Raw genomic sequence first — 15,294 nt, 5'->3', positions numbered from 1 at the left:
CCATGATTTAGTTTTCTCGTAAAGCCACTAAGAAACTTAAGTGACTAAAATGATCAACCCTAGAAAATTCGTGGGCTATATGTGTCATTTTCCATATATATATATATATATATATATATATATATATATATATATATATATATGCACTTAGGTTAAATTGAGGCTATAAGTATTTTGTGATACATAGGGACGGAATCTTAGCCACTTATTATGGTGATCAAAAAATATTTTTAAAATGTAAAATAAATGAAAATTTTCGAAAGAAAATAAAAAATATTATTTTTATCATTTAGATTATAAAGATAACTAAATAAATAAATATAAAAATAAGTATTCTTTTTTTAATATATCGTAAACTATTTTAATAGAATATTACAGTATATATTAAAAAAATTGTTGGAATAATCAAATGTTCTACTAAAATATTAGACTAAAAACTACTCAAACTATTCTAAAAAATATTAGAATATTCTAACAATTTGCACAATTCTTGTACAAAATTAGAATATCTGAACAAATCTAACAATTTTTGTAGAATGCTTGAATATTTTAATATTCAAAGAAATCGATTTAAATATTTATAGTGTAATATTTTATTAGAATAATTTACGTATGCTAAAAAACAAAACGTATATTTTTTTTATTAAATGATGAAAATAATATAATATTTTTTTTGGATTTTTTTAATTTTTATTTTAGATTCACATTTTTATTTTTTGATCTTCAAGATGAGTGGTTTGAATTATGCTCTCATTTCTCATAAAATCAACATGGTTATATATATATATGTGTGTGTGTGTGTGTGTGTGTGTGTGTGTGTGTGTGTGTGTGTGTGTGTGTGTGTGTGTGTGTATATATATATATATATATATATATATACACACACACACACACACACACACACACACACACACACACACACACACATACATAGACACACTAGTGAGGTACCCGCGCGATGCAGCGGATGCTATAGCACGACAACTAATAGATTTAGTCTGGCAATTAGTTTCCATTTAGTGGGTTTGCTTTCAATATATTTCGGGTGGTCTCAACCAATCTTTCTTAGTATCAATTTTTTTACTGCCCAACTTGTTTTATCTTGTATTTTTTTCGGTCTGATATTGTTCTGGACCGGTTTTGTCCAGTGGTATTTTTCATTAATTTTTCAGTTCGAATTCACGTTATTTATGATTTATCAAATGTCACACACTTAATTCTTGCGTGAATGGTATTTTTGCTCATACCATATCTTGTCATCCGTTATTGTGTGGATAATTTTGTAGTTTTCAGATTTAGCTGAAAATGTGTTTGTGATCATAGATAAACCATTATGACCATTTATGTAATTTTGTCTAAATTTTATATTTACAAGTTTGTGATTTTTCTATCCTTTTACTTTTAAAAATATCATTTTGACCATCACACCCCCCCCCCCCCCCAAATTTTCTAAATTTTATTGTTTATCCTCATAGTATAATATGATTTTTCTTAATAAATTTAGTTCATTAACATAAACAAAACTATGTTTTTACGTACTTATGTTTATACATGTGTCGCTATCAATTCAAGGTAGTCGACTTTTCAATGTATTCGATGTTAGTTTAGAATTTCCGTTAACTAATAAAAAAATAAGAATTTAACAAAAAAGACCATTCAAGCAATTTTTGAAAATCATATTAACAATATTTTTCAAAAAAAAAAAATAAATAAATAAAATACTAACGACTTGGTCCGTAACATTTGATAAATCAATAATGATCCAGAGATCATTTATATAGTTTTGTCTTAAATGTTAGTAGCCCATCATCTTTCAAAACGCTTAATTGTAAGTTTTTTTAGGTTTTTTCATAAGATATTAATTTTACATTGTGATATTTTGATATAACGAAACATTTAATATAGTTTTTCTCCTAAAATTGAAATTATATGTGGTTTATAATAAGTTACAAATTTGTTTTAAACACGGTTTTGTATGGTTTTTAAAAAAATGAATATTTTGTTATATGCATGTTTGACAAAAGTAATTGGAAGCTTTTGGAATATATAAAATTACATAAAATGACAATTTATTAAAAATAAAAAATATATAAATATATTTTTAAGGGTAATTATGGAAATTGATTTTAAAAACTCCGGAGCGTTTTGTTAAAAGTTACATTAAGTAACTTTTAGAATCGGAGCGTTTTGTTAAAATGAAAAGCAAAACGCTTGTACTGCCAAACCAAGTTTTTTGTTTGAATTAGAGCGTTTTGTTAAAAACTAAAAGCTAGAAGCTTCCAAACGTTTCCAAAAGCTTCATACCAAACACGTCCATAATGGTTATTTGCTTAAAACATTATGAATTTAAACCATCTATAAAAATACCATTTTTGTTATAATAATATACGAAATGTTTTTCCTTTAATTATTTTACATGTAGAATCATTTTAAATTTAGTTATATATCTCTAGATATTAGTTACATGTTACTGTGATAGCTTATAAAAATATAATAACTTTCCATATCGAGCTAACATTTTATAAATCATGTTAAACCAAAAATAAATTACAATTAAAAGATTGTTACGCTTCATAACCATTTTCACGGCACAAACCAAAAAATAGTTCAACAAAATTTATAACATCAAAAAGACAAAGTTTAATTCATTGTATAGCCATTTTTATGAAAATTAACAATTATGATCTCTCCATTAAAAACTTTTGGGATAATGACTTAAAAAGGTAATGAAGTTTCAAAAATATACAAAAAATACCATTATTTTATTTTTAGTATTCAAAATACCATTAAAGTATATTTTTTATACACAAAATACCAATGAAGTACACATGTGTTCAAATAATACCTTGTGGGTAACCTACAATAACCGGTAAAATGGTATTTTGTGTACAAAAAAAAAACAATGATCTTTTTTGTACATTTTTGAAACTTCGTTACCTTTTTAAATCATTTTTCCTTCTTTGAATATAATGGAAATTTAGCTATTTTTTATAAAGAACCCTCCACTTCACTTCGGCCACTATTGTTGTTCATCAACACCCTCCACTACCATGGTAAAACCCTTTTTCTTATTCTTTCTCCTAATCATCTGCCTACTTTCATCAACGTCGGAATCTCACCGGCCACCTCCGTTTCTAGGCAAATCCCCACGGCTTCTTAAAACCCAAAAATTCTTGTTCAGCCGAAGTACACTTACGAGACATGATACTTTGATCAGACTCTTGATCATTTCGGTTTCAATGATCTTCCCAAGTTCCAACAACATTATCTCATCAATTCCGATCACTGGGTGGGCCCATGCCCTAGTCGTTTGAGCCCAATCTTCCTTTATTGCGGCAACGAAGGCGACATCGAATGGTTCGTTGCCAACACCGACTTCGTTTGGGAACTCGCCCCTCGTTTTGGTGCCATGGTCATCTTCCCCGAAGTAAAAGCCCTAATCACTCTACTCTACATTAATTTGTTCACTTGCAGACATTTAATAATACAATTTTATCAAAAGTTGTGTGATTTGATCTAGCATCGATATTATGGTGAATCGATGCCATATGGAAGTCAGAAAAAGTCATACAAGAATGCTTCTACTTTAGCATATCTAACAGTCGAACAAGCACTTGCTGATTACGCTTTTCTCATCACCGATTTGAAGAAAAATTTATCAGCCGAAGCATCACCTGTAATCTTGTTCGGCTGATCATACGGTGGAAGTAAGATCTTTTCCAACAATTTCAACAAAAATTAAACAAGCACTTGCTGATTACGCTTATCTCATCCCATTTACCTGAAGTACTGGTCGGGATGTCAAGCCCACCAAGCAAATTACACCCTTTGATTGCTAACTAAACGTAATATAATGGTAAAAAGGGGTATCGATCCTCGGGGAAATGGTTGTATTCAATCACCAATGCAATTTAATAGAACTAGTGAAATTAAACTAACTAACTACAATTAAAATAAAAAGGGGGGTGTTTGATTACTTGATAACTAAAATACTTGAATAACTAAAAACCTTGCAATTAAGCAAGTTGATGAGATGCTCAAAGGTTGTGAATAATTGGTTAACTAAGGCAATTCAACACAATGAACATTTGTGTGTTTATCATTAGGATCTAATACAAAGCTTATCTTTCATCCCAAATTGGTTATAGCAATCATGAAGCATGATATGCCAAGATTCCTCATAGATAGTATGGAGGTTGGGGAAGCCCACAACACACCTTCTCAGTTTGAGATGGAAGTTTTCCCCTTTGTTCTATCTTGTTAAGAGCGGTTGCCAATTCTCCAATTTGTGCTTGAATGTTGGAGAAAGTATTCTTGGTTTCTTGTTGAAATTGGGTTTGACTTTGAGCAAGAGAAGTAACAAGTTCTTGAAGGCTCATTTGGGGGTTACCACTTGATTGACCTTGTTGTGGAGGGTGTTGGTAATGTGGAGGGTTATAAGAATTTTGTGGATATGGAGGTTTTTGGGATTGGTATTGTGGATGTTGGGGTCTCATCAAAAGATTTGGTGGATTTTGCTTTGGTGGATAAGGGTTGTTTTGGGTATTCCTCCAATTTGGGTTGAAGTTATTTTGAAATCCCATGGGTCTTGGTTGACTTTGATATTCGCCCATTGCATTCACATCTTCCGGTTCACTTCCAAGTGTGGGACACTTATCCATATAATGACCCGTCATTGCACAAATACCACATACCATCAATTGTTGACCACTTCCCACCACCATTTGACTTAACACATTAGTCAAATCCAAGATCTTTGATTCCAAATGTTGAGTGTTGCTAACTTCACCAACCACTTGTGTAGAATTTCTCTTCATGTCATTTCGAGTCCCAAAATTCCTTTGATTTTGAGAAATGGTACCAAAAAGTAATCGGATCTCGTGAGGGGTTTTGTTGAAGATGTCACCACCACTTGAAGCATCAATCATCCTCCGATCTTTTTCATTCATACCCTCATAAAATTGTTGAAGAAGTAGTTGTTCGGGTATATTGTGTTGAGGACAACTTGTACACAAATTGTTGAAGCGCTCCCAAAAATCATGAAATGTTTCATTTTCCTCTTGATGAATCCCCAAAATGTCACTTCGTTGGCTTGATATCCGGGAGGTGGGATAGAATTTGCTATTGAAGGCCTTGAGTAACTCTTCCCATGTGTGAATAGATCCCGGTGGTAAGTTGAATAACCACTCTCTAGCTTTGTCTTCCAAGGTGAGCGGGAATGCGGTTAACTTAAAATCATCCAATGTCACATTGTCGGGCAACATGCTAACACATATCATATGAAAGGACTTCAAATGCTTTTGAGGATCTTCTCTATCCAACCCATGGAACTTGGTAAGTTGATGGATGAAACTTGACTTCAATTCAATCCCTCGGCGGTTTGCGGGATAAACAATTGCAAGAGGTGTATGAGTAACATCCGTTTCCATCATTTGTCTAAGTGTCAACTCTTGAGGAGGATTGGGTAGATTAGGTAGATTGGGGTATTGTTGCAAGTAATTGGGTGGTTGTTGGTAAGGTGGATATGGGTATTGTTGGTGATTGTAGATTGGTGGTGGATAAGGTTGGTAGTTAGGGTATTGGTTGTAAGGAGGTTGTTGTTGTGGGTACATTGGGTTTTGGTACATTGGAGGGGGTTGGTAATTAGGTTGATTTGGGTAATGTACTTGTTGAACTTGAAAAGCATTGTTTTGAGGTTGGTTGTTTTGATGGAGGTGTTGGTTTTGTAATTGTGGTTGTGGTTGATAATTGGGTTGGTTTTGAGGAGGGGCTTGATTCCAAGGTGGCATATCAATGAGAGGTTCTTGTGGTTGTTGTCTTGGTTGATGGGGTGGGGTATTGGCATCTTGGTTGATTGGGTTTGGGTTGGGATTATGAGGTGGAGTGTGATTCATGGCTATGTGGTTTTCAAATGGAATGTCTTCAAAGGAATGACCAACAATTGGAGAACTTGGTTCGGTGTCGGTATCACTTGAAGTATGAACTTGATCTTCTATGTTGATTAGTGGAGAAGAGGAAGAAGCTTGAACTAGTTGTTGTTGCTTTGCTTGTTTGGCTAACTTTTTCAACCTTTTTGCTTCTCTTTCAATTTCCGGATTGTAGAGTAGTTCCCCGAAGTAAAAGCCCTAATCACTCTACTCTACATTAATTTGTTCACTTGCAGACATTTAATAATACAATTTTATCAAAAGTTGTGTGATTTGATCTAGCATCGATATTATGGTGAATCGATGCCATATGGAAGTCAGAAAAAGTCATACAAGAATGCTTCTACTTTAGCATATCTAACAGTCGAACAAGCACTTGCTGATTACGCTTTTCTCATCACCGATTTGAAGAAAAATTTATCAGCCGAAGCATCACCTGTAATCTTGTTCGGCTGATCATACGGTGGAAGTAAGATCTTTTCCAACAATTTCAACAAAAATTAAACAAGCACTTGCTGATTACGCTTATCTCATCCCATTTACCTGAAGTACTGGTCGGGATGTCAAGCCCACCAAGCAAATTACACCCTTTGATTGCTAACTAAACGTAATATAATGGTAAAAAGGGGTATCGATCCTCGGGGAAATGGTTGTATTCAATCACCAATGCAATTTAATAGAACTAGTGAAATTAAACTAACTAACTACAATTAAAATAAAAAGGGGGGTGTTTGATTACTTGATAACTAAAATACTTGAATAACTAAAAACCTTGCAATTAAGCAAGTTGATGAGATGCTCAAAGGTTGTGAATAATTGGTTAACTAAGGCAATTCAACACAATGAACATTTGTGTGTTTATCATTAGGATCTAATACAAAGCTTATCTTTCATCCCAAATTGGTTATAGCAATCATGAAGCATGATATGCCAAGATTCCTCATAGATAGTATGGAGGTTGGGGAAGCCCACAACACACCTTCTTAATTAAGATCAAGGGTCAATTGAAGCAATTAATCCCAAGAAATCAATTAGCTTTAAGAATGAAGGAATCCCCAATTCCTAGAGGATGTCAAATGCTTACACATCCATAAAGGAGATATGATTCACAAGCTAGAGATGATTTCTACCATCATAAAGCCTTTGTTCTAGATAAATTCAATGATCCAATGCAAAATCAATGAAATAAATCAACTATTGCTCAATCAAATACTAAGCTCATGATCAAAGTATCAAATAAGCATAAGAATTGCAAACTAGAATCATAAACATGGAATAAATTGATAATCAACATAAATCCTTCAAAACCCACAAACATTCATTGGTTTTCAGCCAAAATTAACCAAATAAGAGTATTAGCCACTCATGGCAACAAAGAAACAAGAACAATAATCTAATTGCATAAAGAAACTACCTAAGATTTGGAAAGATGAAAGGAAATGATCTTTTGCTCCCAAAATCGCCTCTTGCAGGTCTCTAATGGTGGAAAAAACGTGAATGAGCCTCCAGATCTGATCCCCAAGGGTTAAGGCAAGCCAAATGACCAAAATGCCCAAACTGGGCAGTTGCGCGGGTACCCGCGCGACGGAAATTCCACCCGCGCAAATGTTGCTGTAATGTTATTGGTCCACCAAGCCACTACACCCTTCCACTACCAAAGATTCCTTTGGTCCCCCCCTCCTTTTCCCTGTAATTTGAAATGCACCAATCATCATTTAGCCACCAAATGGATGCTCCAAACCCAAAATTTGAATTTTATGATCCATCTTCACAAGCCCAAATAATCCAAGCCAATATCTTTCAAGGCCCAATTCATCCTCTTTGATTCCGCCAAGCCCAATAATGCCTCGGGAGCCCACTAAGTCCATCTCCGATCAACCCACAACCGCAACAAGCACCGAAAAACCTACAAAATATCTTATGCAACATAACAAGCACCCGGTATGATCCATACTAAAGAAAAATAAATAAAATACAATGCATTAATGATAAAAAGATCTAAAAATCTAAAATAAACTAATAAAAATAAGGAAATAAAATAAGCTATCAAATCACCCCAAGCTTAAACCTAACTTGTCCTCAAGTTAGAACAAGACTAAAAATGAGCTCGGGATGAACTATCTAAAAAGGAAAAAGAAAGATACCATAGAACTTGGTCAACATCAGTCAACATGGTCAGAATTAGTCCTTCAATGGACCCTACGCATCTTCAAAATGTTCCCCGCTTTAGAGCCATAAACCACATTCTCAACCACTTGATGGGCGAATAGATCACGGCTGGATGTGGTCGCGGTGTGCAAGACAAAGGAAACAGAGATGCGCCCAGTGGGGGCACTTTAAATCACCAATGTAGACCATAGTGCACGAAGGAAAGGCGCCTCTTCACACACTATGATTCCTACATTTGTCAGGCCAAAGTGTATAATAACGAAATAGGGTTTTGTAGCACGGCCTCCGGGCAAACATCCGGTTTCATAGGCTTCTCCCTTGTACTGTCCTTTACAGTCTACCGTCTCATCGTCGGGGCCTTTTCTCACCAAAAATTAAAAATAAAATAAAATAAAATAATAAAAATTATACTTAACCTAAATCTAAACCTAACAACCTAAATCTTCAATCTTGAACTTCTATTATTGGGCCTTCAATCACGTTTTGCTGCTTGGAATCTGGTATTTTTTTTATTTATTTATTTTATTTATTTTTATCTTTTTTTTATCTTTTTTTTTTTTTTTTTTTTTTTTTTTTTTTTTTTTTTTATCATAATCAACATATATAACATAAGTCTTGAACTTGGAATCTTGTTCTTCTTTTTGTGTTGCTCTTTTTCTTCTTTGTTTTTGTTGCTTTTCTTGAATCATCTTTAATCGGCTCTTATTTTCTTCACTTTTTCAAATTTCTTCATTCTTTGTGTTGCTTCTTGAAAGGTCTAAGGAATTTCACCAAGTAACATAGGACTCCAATAGTGAAAATTGAGTGATAGATGGAGGCTAATATGAAAACCTAATGATCATTGACAATGTGCCAAGATCAACTAAAAAGGGTGGGAAATGACTCAAAAATGGGTGTTACCGAAAAGACTTGGTCCCAAAAGATGTGAATTGGGGGACCCATTTCAAAGTTCATCAAGCACCTCAATGCAAGGTGTGATAAACAAAATCTATCTAACTATCTACTCTAGACCCCTAGAAGAATGATAACTTATCCTAAAAAGGCGGTGAGAATCTAACTAAACAAGGCTCGGACGAGACTCGGGAGTACTAAGGGGTACTCCCTCCAAAACCAAGATGCGAGTCTTCAATATCTTCAATGTCTTCAAAATACCTTACCGGGCTAGTCTTTGCTCGCACACATTGGCATGACCAACCACATCCCTCCGCACCTAGACCCAATCAAGCTACCTGCATCTGACCCCCACACAAGCGGTCTCAAAGTGGTCTGTGAGGCTCAAAACGTGCTCTATTCATCAAATACAAGGAATTCCATATCAAGACCCAGGACCAATCTATGATTCAATACTTATGACTCGGCGCTATGGTACCTGTAGGGATGAGAAGACAAGAGAGAACAAAAATGCATGAACTTAAACTAGAATGCATCTAAAAAGTATGAAAATTAGAAAAGAAAGAAAGAAAATATGCAATATTTTTGAATTTTTTTTTATGCAATTTTTTATGAATGCCCTAAATGACTAACTCTAAATGCAACTATATACAACCTAAATGCAATAAAAATAAAAGATTAGATTACCTCACCCCAAGCTTAAAATTAAGCATTGTCCTCAATGCTTAGGATGAGAGTAAGGAAGGATCATACCGGGATCAAGATGGAGGAGGCCCGCGAGGATGGTATGGAAGCAACACATGGATCGCATAATGATGCTTGGATGGAGTTCTTGGCAGCCTAAATACACATGGATGAAAGCTTGGTCGCGCAAAGGACGCATATGAAATGGCTCGAAATTTTCTTATGAAATGACATATTTGCGCGGGTACCCTCGCGAACTTTACGCGGGTGGGGGGCAGTCGCGCGCACATGTCAGAATACATCCCATGTTGGGGTAATTTGGAACTCGGAATCTGCGCGGCTGGGGGTCGGTCGCGCAACGGCTACGCGGGCACCCGCGCGCAACAATCAGAAAGCACCCCATGTTGGTGTAATTTGGAACTCGGGACCTGCGCGGCTGGGGTCGGTCGCGCAAAGTCTGCGCGGGCACCCGTGCGAAAGTCAACTTTTTGGAATTTTTCAAACTTCACCAAAATCACTGGAAGGCTTCTATATGCTTATTTTTATGGCCAACTTCAAATGTAGAAACACCCAAAACTTCAAACGGACATTATTTATTTACATTGCATTTATTTAACGTCTTTGCCAAGACATAGTCCCGCTTCCATCAACTTTCGTAATTTGGTATTTCCAATGTTATGTTGTCGAATTCTCCCGTATCAAAGCCTTCATAAAATGGTTTCAAGCGGTGCCCATTCACTTTGAATATTTGATTTGTTTCCAAACTCTTAATTTCAACCGCACCATGATCAAACACTTTTATGACAATAAAAGGTCCGTGCCATCGAGATCGCAACTTTCCCGGGAATAGTTTTAAGCGTGAATGATAAAGAAGAACTTTTTGACCCGGAATAAAGTGTTTTTGGGTTATATGCTTGTCATGAAATGCCTTTTTCTTCTCTTTGCACCGTTTGAACCTTTTAATTATCTTCTTCTTGAGCACTTCCATCATTGGAGGATCCAATCTTCTTTGAGGTTCCCTCTTAGGATTACAATCATCTTCCATGATTATCTTGTCTGTGCATACATTAGGGCTTATCCTGTTTATTGGCTCAATCACATCAACCCGATACAATGGAGAAATGTTACTAGGGTACCTCATTCCTTCAAAGATGTTGAAGTGAATGGTTTCTCCATCAAACTCCATAGTTATCTTTCCTTTATGGACATCAATGATTGTGTGAGCGGTATGCATGAAAGGTCTTCCAAGGAGGATCATAGATGATTTGGAAGGAGTCTTCTCTTCAAGATCAATGACATAAAAATCCGCCGGAAAAACAAGGTGATTAACTTGTACTAACACATCCTCCAACACTCCTCTTGGAGACACACTTGACTTGTCTGCTAATTGAATGATTACTCCAGTTTCTTCCAAAGGTCCAACATTGAGAGATTGAAAAACCGAATATGGCATCACATTGATCGAGGCTCCAAGATCTAACATAGCACTTTCGACATGCAAATCACCAATGGTACAAGGGATAGAAAATATTCCCGGATCCTTGCATTTGGGAGGTAACTTCTTTTGGATAATCGCAGACACATTTCCATTGACTTGAATCTTTTCATTTGCCTTGAATTTTCTCTTCTTAGTGCATAAATCCTTGAGGAATTTTGCATAACTTGGAATTTGCTTAATAGCATTCAGTAGTGGAATGTTGATTTAGACCTTGCGAAAAGTTTCAAATAATTCATTTTCTACCTCTATCTTCTTGGAAAAGGCTAACCGAGAAGGGAAAGGAGGTGGTATGGCCAATGGTTTGATGGGTTTGTTGGAAGAGTCGTGTTGATCAACATTTGGCACAACCGGTTCTTTTGGAGGAACCACAACTTTTGGAGGTTCCACTATGATCACTTCATCTTCTTCTTCTCTTGAAACTCTTTTAGGTTGACTTTCTCCAAGTGTTTTCCCACTTCGTAAGGTGATGGCATTCACATTGGGGTTCTTCTCAGTTTGAGATGGAAGTTTTCCCCTTTGTTCTATCTTGTTAAGAGCGGTTGCCAATTCTCCAATTTGTGCTTGAATGTTGGAGAAAGTATTCTTGGTTTCTTGTTGAAATTGGGTTTGACTTTGAGCAAGAGAAGTAACAAGTTCTTGAAGGCTCATTTGGGGGTTACCACTTGATTGACCTTGTTGTGGAGGGTGTTGGTAATGTGGAGGGTTATAAGAATTTTGTGGATATGGAGGTTTTTGGGATTGGTATTGTGGATGTTGGGGTCTCATCAAAAGATTTGGTGGATTTTGCTTTGGTGGATAAGGGTTGTTTTGGGTATTCCTCCAATTTGGGTTGAAGTTATTTTGAAATCCCATGGGTCTTGGTTGACTTTGATATTCGCCCATTGCATTCACATCTTCCGGTTCACTTCCAAGTGTGGGACACTTATCCATATAATGACCCGTCATTGCACAAATACCACATACCATCAATTGTTGACCACTTCCCACCACCATTTGACTTAACACATTAGTCAAATCCAAGATCTTTGATTCCAAATGTTGAGTGTTGCTAACTTCACCAACCACTTGTGTAGAATTTCTCTTCATGTCATTTCGAGTCCCAAAATTCCTTTGATTTTGAGAAATGGTACCAAAAAGTAATCGGATCTCGTGAGGGGTTTTGTTGAAGATGTCACCACCACTTGAAGCATCAATCATCCTCCGATCTTTTTCATTCATACCCTCATAAAATTGTTGAAGAAGTAGTTGTTCGGGTATATTGTGTTGAGGACAACTTGTACACAAATTGTTGAAGCGCTCCCAAAAATCATGAAATGTTTCATTTTCCTCTTGATGAATCCCCAAAATGTCACTTCGTTGGCTTGATATCCGGGAGGTGGGATAGAATTTGCTATTGAAGGCCTTGAGTAACTCTTCCCATGTGTGAATAGATCCCGGTGGTAAGTTGAATAACCACTCTCTAGCTTTGTCTTCCAAGGTGAGCGGGAATGCGGTTAACTTAAAATCATCCAATGTCACATTGTCGGGCAACATGCTAACACATATCATATGAAAGGACTTCAAATGCTTTTGAGGATCTTCTCTATCCAACCCATGGAACTTGGTAAGTTGATGGATGAAACTTGACTTCAATTCAATCCCTCGGCGGTTTGCGGGATAAACAATTGCAAGAGGTGTATGAGTAACATCCGTTTCCATCATTTGTCTAAGTGTCAACTCTTGAGGAGGATTGGGTAGATTAGGTAGATTGGGGTATTGTTGCAAGTAATTGGGTGGTTGTTGGTAAGGTGGATATGGGTATTGTTGGTGATTGTAGATTGGTGGTGGATAAGGTTGGTAGTTAGGGTATTGGTTGTAAGGAGGTTGTTGTTGTGGGTACATTGGGTTTTGGTACATTGGAGGGGGTTGGTAATTAGGTTGATTTGGGTAATGTACTTGTTGAACTTGAAAAGCATTGTTTTGAGGTTGGTTGTTTTGATGGAGGTGTTGGTTTTGTAATTGTGGTTGTGGTTGATAATTGGGTTGGTTTTGAGGAGGGGCTTGATTCCAAGGTGGCATATCAATGAGAGGTTCTTGTGGTTGTTGTCTTGGTTGATGGGGTGGGGTATTGGCATCTTGGTTGATTGGGTTTGGGTTGGGATTATGAGGTGGAGTGTGATTCATGGCTATGTGGTTTTCAAATGGAATGTCTTCAAAGGAATGACCAACAATTGGAGAACTTGGTTCGGTGTCGGTATCACTTGAAGTATGAACTTGATCTTCTATGTTGATTAGTGGAGAAGAGGAAGAAGCTTGAACTAGTTGTTGTTGCTTTGCTTGTTTGGCTAACTTTTTCAACCTTTTTGCTTCTCTTTCAATTTCCGGATTGTAGAGTAGTTCCCCGAAGTAAAAGCCCTAATCACTCTACTCTACATTAATTTGTTCACTTGCAGACATTTAATAATACAATTTTATCAAAAGTTGTGTGATTTGATCTAGCATCGATATTATGGTGAATCGATGCCATATGGAAGTCAGAAAAAGTCATACAAGAATGCTTCTACTTTAGCATATCTAACAGTCGAACAAGCACTTGCTGATTACGCTTTTCTCATCACCGATTTGAAGAAAAATTTATCAGCCGAAGCATCACCTGTAATCTTGTTCGGCTGATCATACGGTGGAAGTAAGATCTTTTCCAACAATTTCAACAAAAATTAAACAAGCACTTGCTGATTACGCTTATCTCATCCCATTTACCTGAAGTACTGGTCGGGATGTCAAGCCCACCAAGCAAATTACACCCTTTGATTGCTAACTAAACGTAATATAATGGTAAAAAGGGGTATCGATCCTCGGGGAAATGGTTGTATTCAATCACCAATGCAATTTAATAGAACTAGTGAAATTAAACTAACTAACTACAATTAAAATAAAAAGGGGGGTGTTTGATTACTTGATAACTAAAATACTTGAATAACTAAAAACCTTGCAATTAAGCAAGTTGATGAGATGCTCAAAGGTTGTGAATAATTGGTTAACTAAGGCAATTCAACACAATGAACATTTGTGTGTTTATCATTAGGATCTAATACAAAGCTTATCTTTCATCCCAAATTGGTTATAGCAATCATGAAGCATGATATGCCAAGATTCCTCATAGATAGTATGGAGGTTGGGGAAGCCCACAACACACCTTCTTAATTAAGATCAAGGGTCAATTGAAGCAATTAATCCCAAGAAATCAATTAGCTTTAAGAATGAAGGAATCCCCAATTCCTAGAGGATGTCAAATGCTTACACATCCATAAAGGAGATATGATTCACAAGCTAGAGATGATTTCTACCATCATAAAGCCTTTGTTCTAGATAAATTCAATGATCCAATGCAAAATCAATGAAATAAATCAACTATTGCTCAATCAAATACTAAGCTCATGATCAAAGTATCAAATAAGCATAAGAATTGCAAACTAGAATCATAAACATGGAATAAATTGATAATCAACATAAATCCTTCAAAACCCACAAACATTCATTGGTTTTCAGCCAAAATTAACCAAATAAGAGTATTAGCCACTCATGGCAACAAAGAAACAAGAACAATAATCTAATTGCATAAAGAAACTACCTAAGATTTGGAAAGATGAAAGGAAATGATCTTTTGCTCCCAAAATCGCCTCTTGCAGGTCTCTAATGGTGGAAAAAACGTGAATGAGCCTCCAGATCTGATCCCCAAGGGTTAAGGCAAGCCAAATGACCAAAATGCCCAAACTGGGCAGTTGCGCGGGTACCCGCGCGACGGAAATTCCACCCGCGCAAATGTTGCTGTAATGTTATTGGTCCACCAAGCCACTACACCCTTCCACTACCAAAGATTCCTTTGGTCCCCCCCTCCTTTTCCCTGTAATTTGAAATGCACCAATCATCATTTAGCCACCAAATGGATGCTCCAAACCCAAAATTTGAATTTTATGATCCATCTTCACAAGCCCAAATAATCCAAGCCAATATCTTTCAAGGCCCAATTCATCCTCTTTGATTCCGCCAAGCCCAATAATGCCTCGGGAGCCCACTAAGTCCATCTCCGATCAACCCACAACCGCAACAAGCACCGAAAAACCTACAAAATATCTTATGCAACAT

General features: G+C 36.2%; 2 protein-coding genes across 2 annotated transcripts; both read right to left on the bottom strand.

Annotated features, from left to right (window-relative positions):
- Nucleotides 1-3,621: 3,621 nt before the first annotated feature.
- LOC145003064 (uncharacterized) lies at nt 3,622-5,429 on the bottom strand. The gene is made up of 2 exons (XM_078962216.1): nt 4,218-5,429; nt 3,622-3,714 (listed from the first exon to the last, which is right to left on the bottom strand). The coding sequence occupies exons 1-2, from the start codon at nt 5,427-5,429 to the stop codon at nt 3,622-3,624; spliced, it is 1,305 nt and encodes a 434-aa protein (XP_078818342.1).
- Nucleotides 5,430-10,317: 4,888 nt separating this feature from the next.
- Nucleotides 10,318-12,867, bottom strand: LOC145003063 (uncharacterized). Its single transcript, XM_078962215.1, has 2 exons — nt 11,413-12,867; nt 10,318-11,313 (listed from the first exon to the last, which is right to left on the bottom strand). Exons 1-2 carry the CDS (start codon nt 12,865-12,867, stop codon nt 10,318-10,320), a joined length of 2,451 nt encoding a protein of 816 aa, XP_078818341.1.
- Between the last annotated feature and the right edge of the window lie 2,427 nt (nt 12,868-15,294).

Source organism: Lactuca saligna, chromosome 6 (genome assembly GCF_052625555.1).
Source record: "Lactuca saligna cultivar CGN05327 chromosome 6, ASM5262555v1, whole genome shotgun sequence".
Classification (NCBI taxonomy): domain Eukaryota; kingdom Viridiplantae; phylum Streptophyta; class Magnoliopsida; order Asterales; family Asteraceae; genus Lactuca; species Lactuca saligna.
The sequence above is the reverse complement of the archived record's forward strand: the minus strand, read 5'-3'. Positions and strand labels throughout refer to the sequence as shown.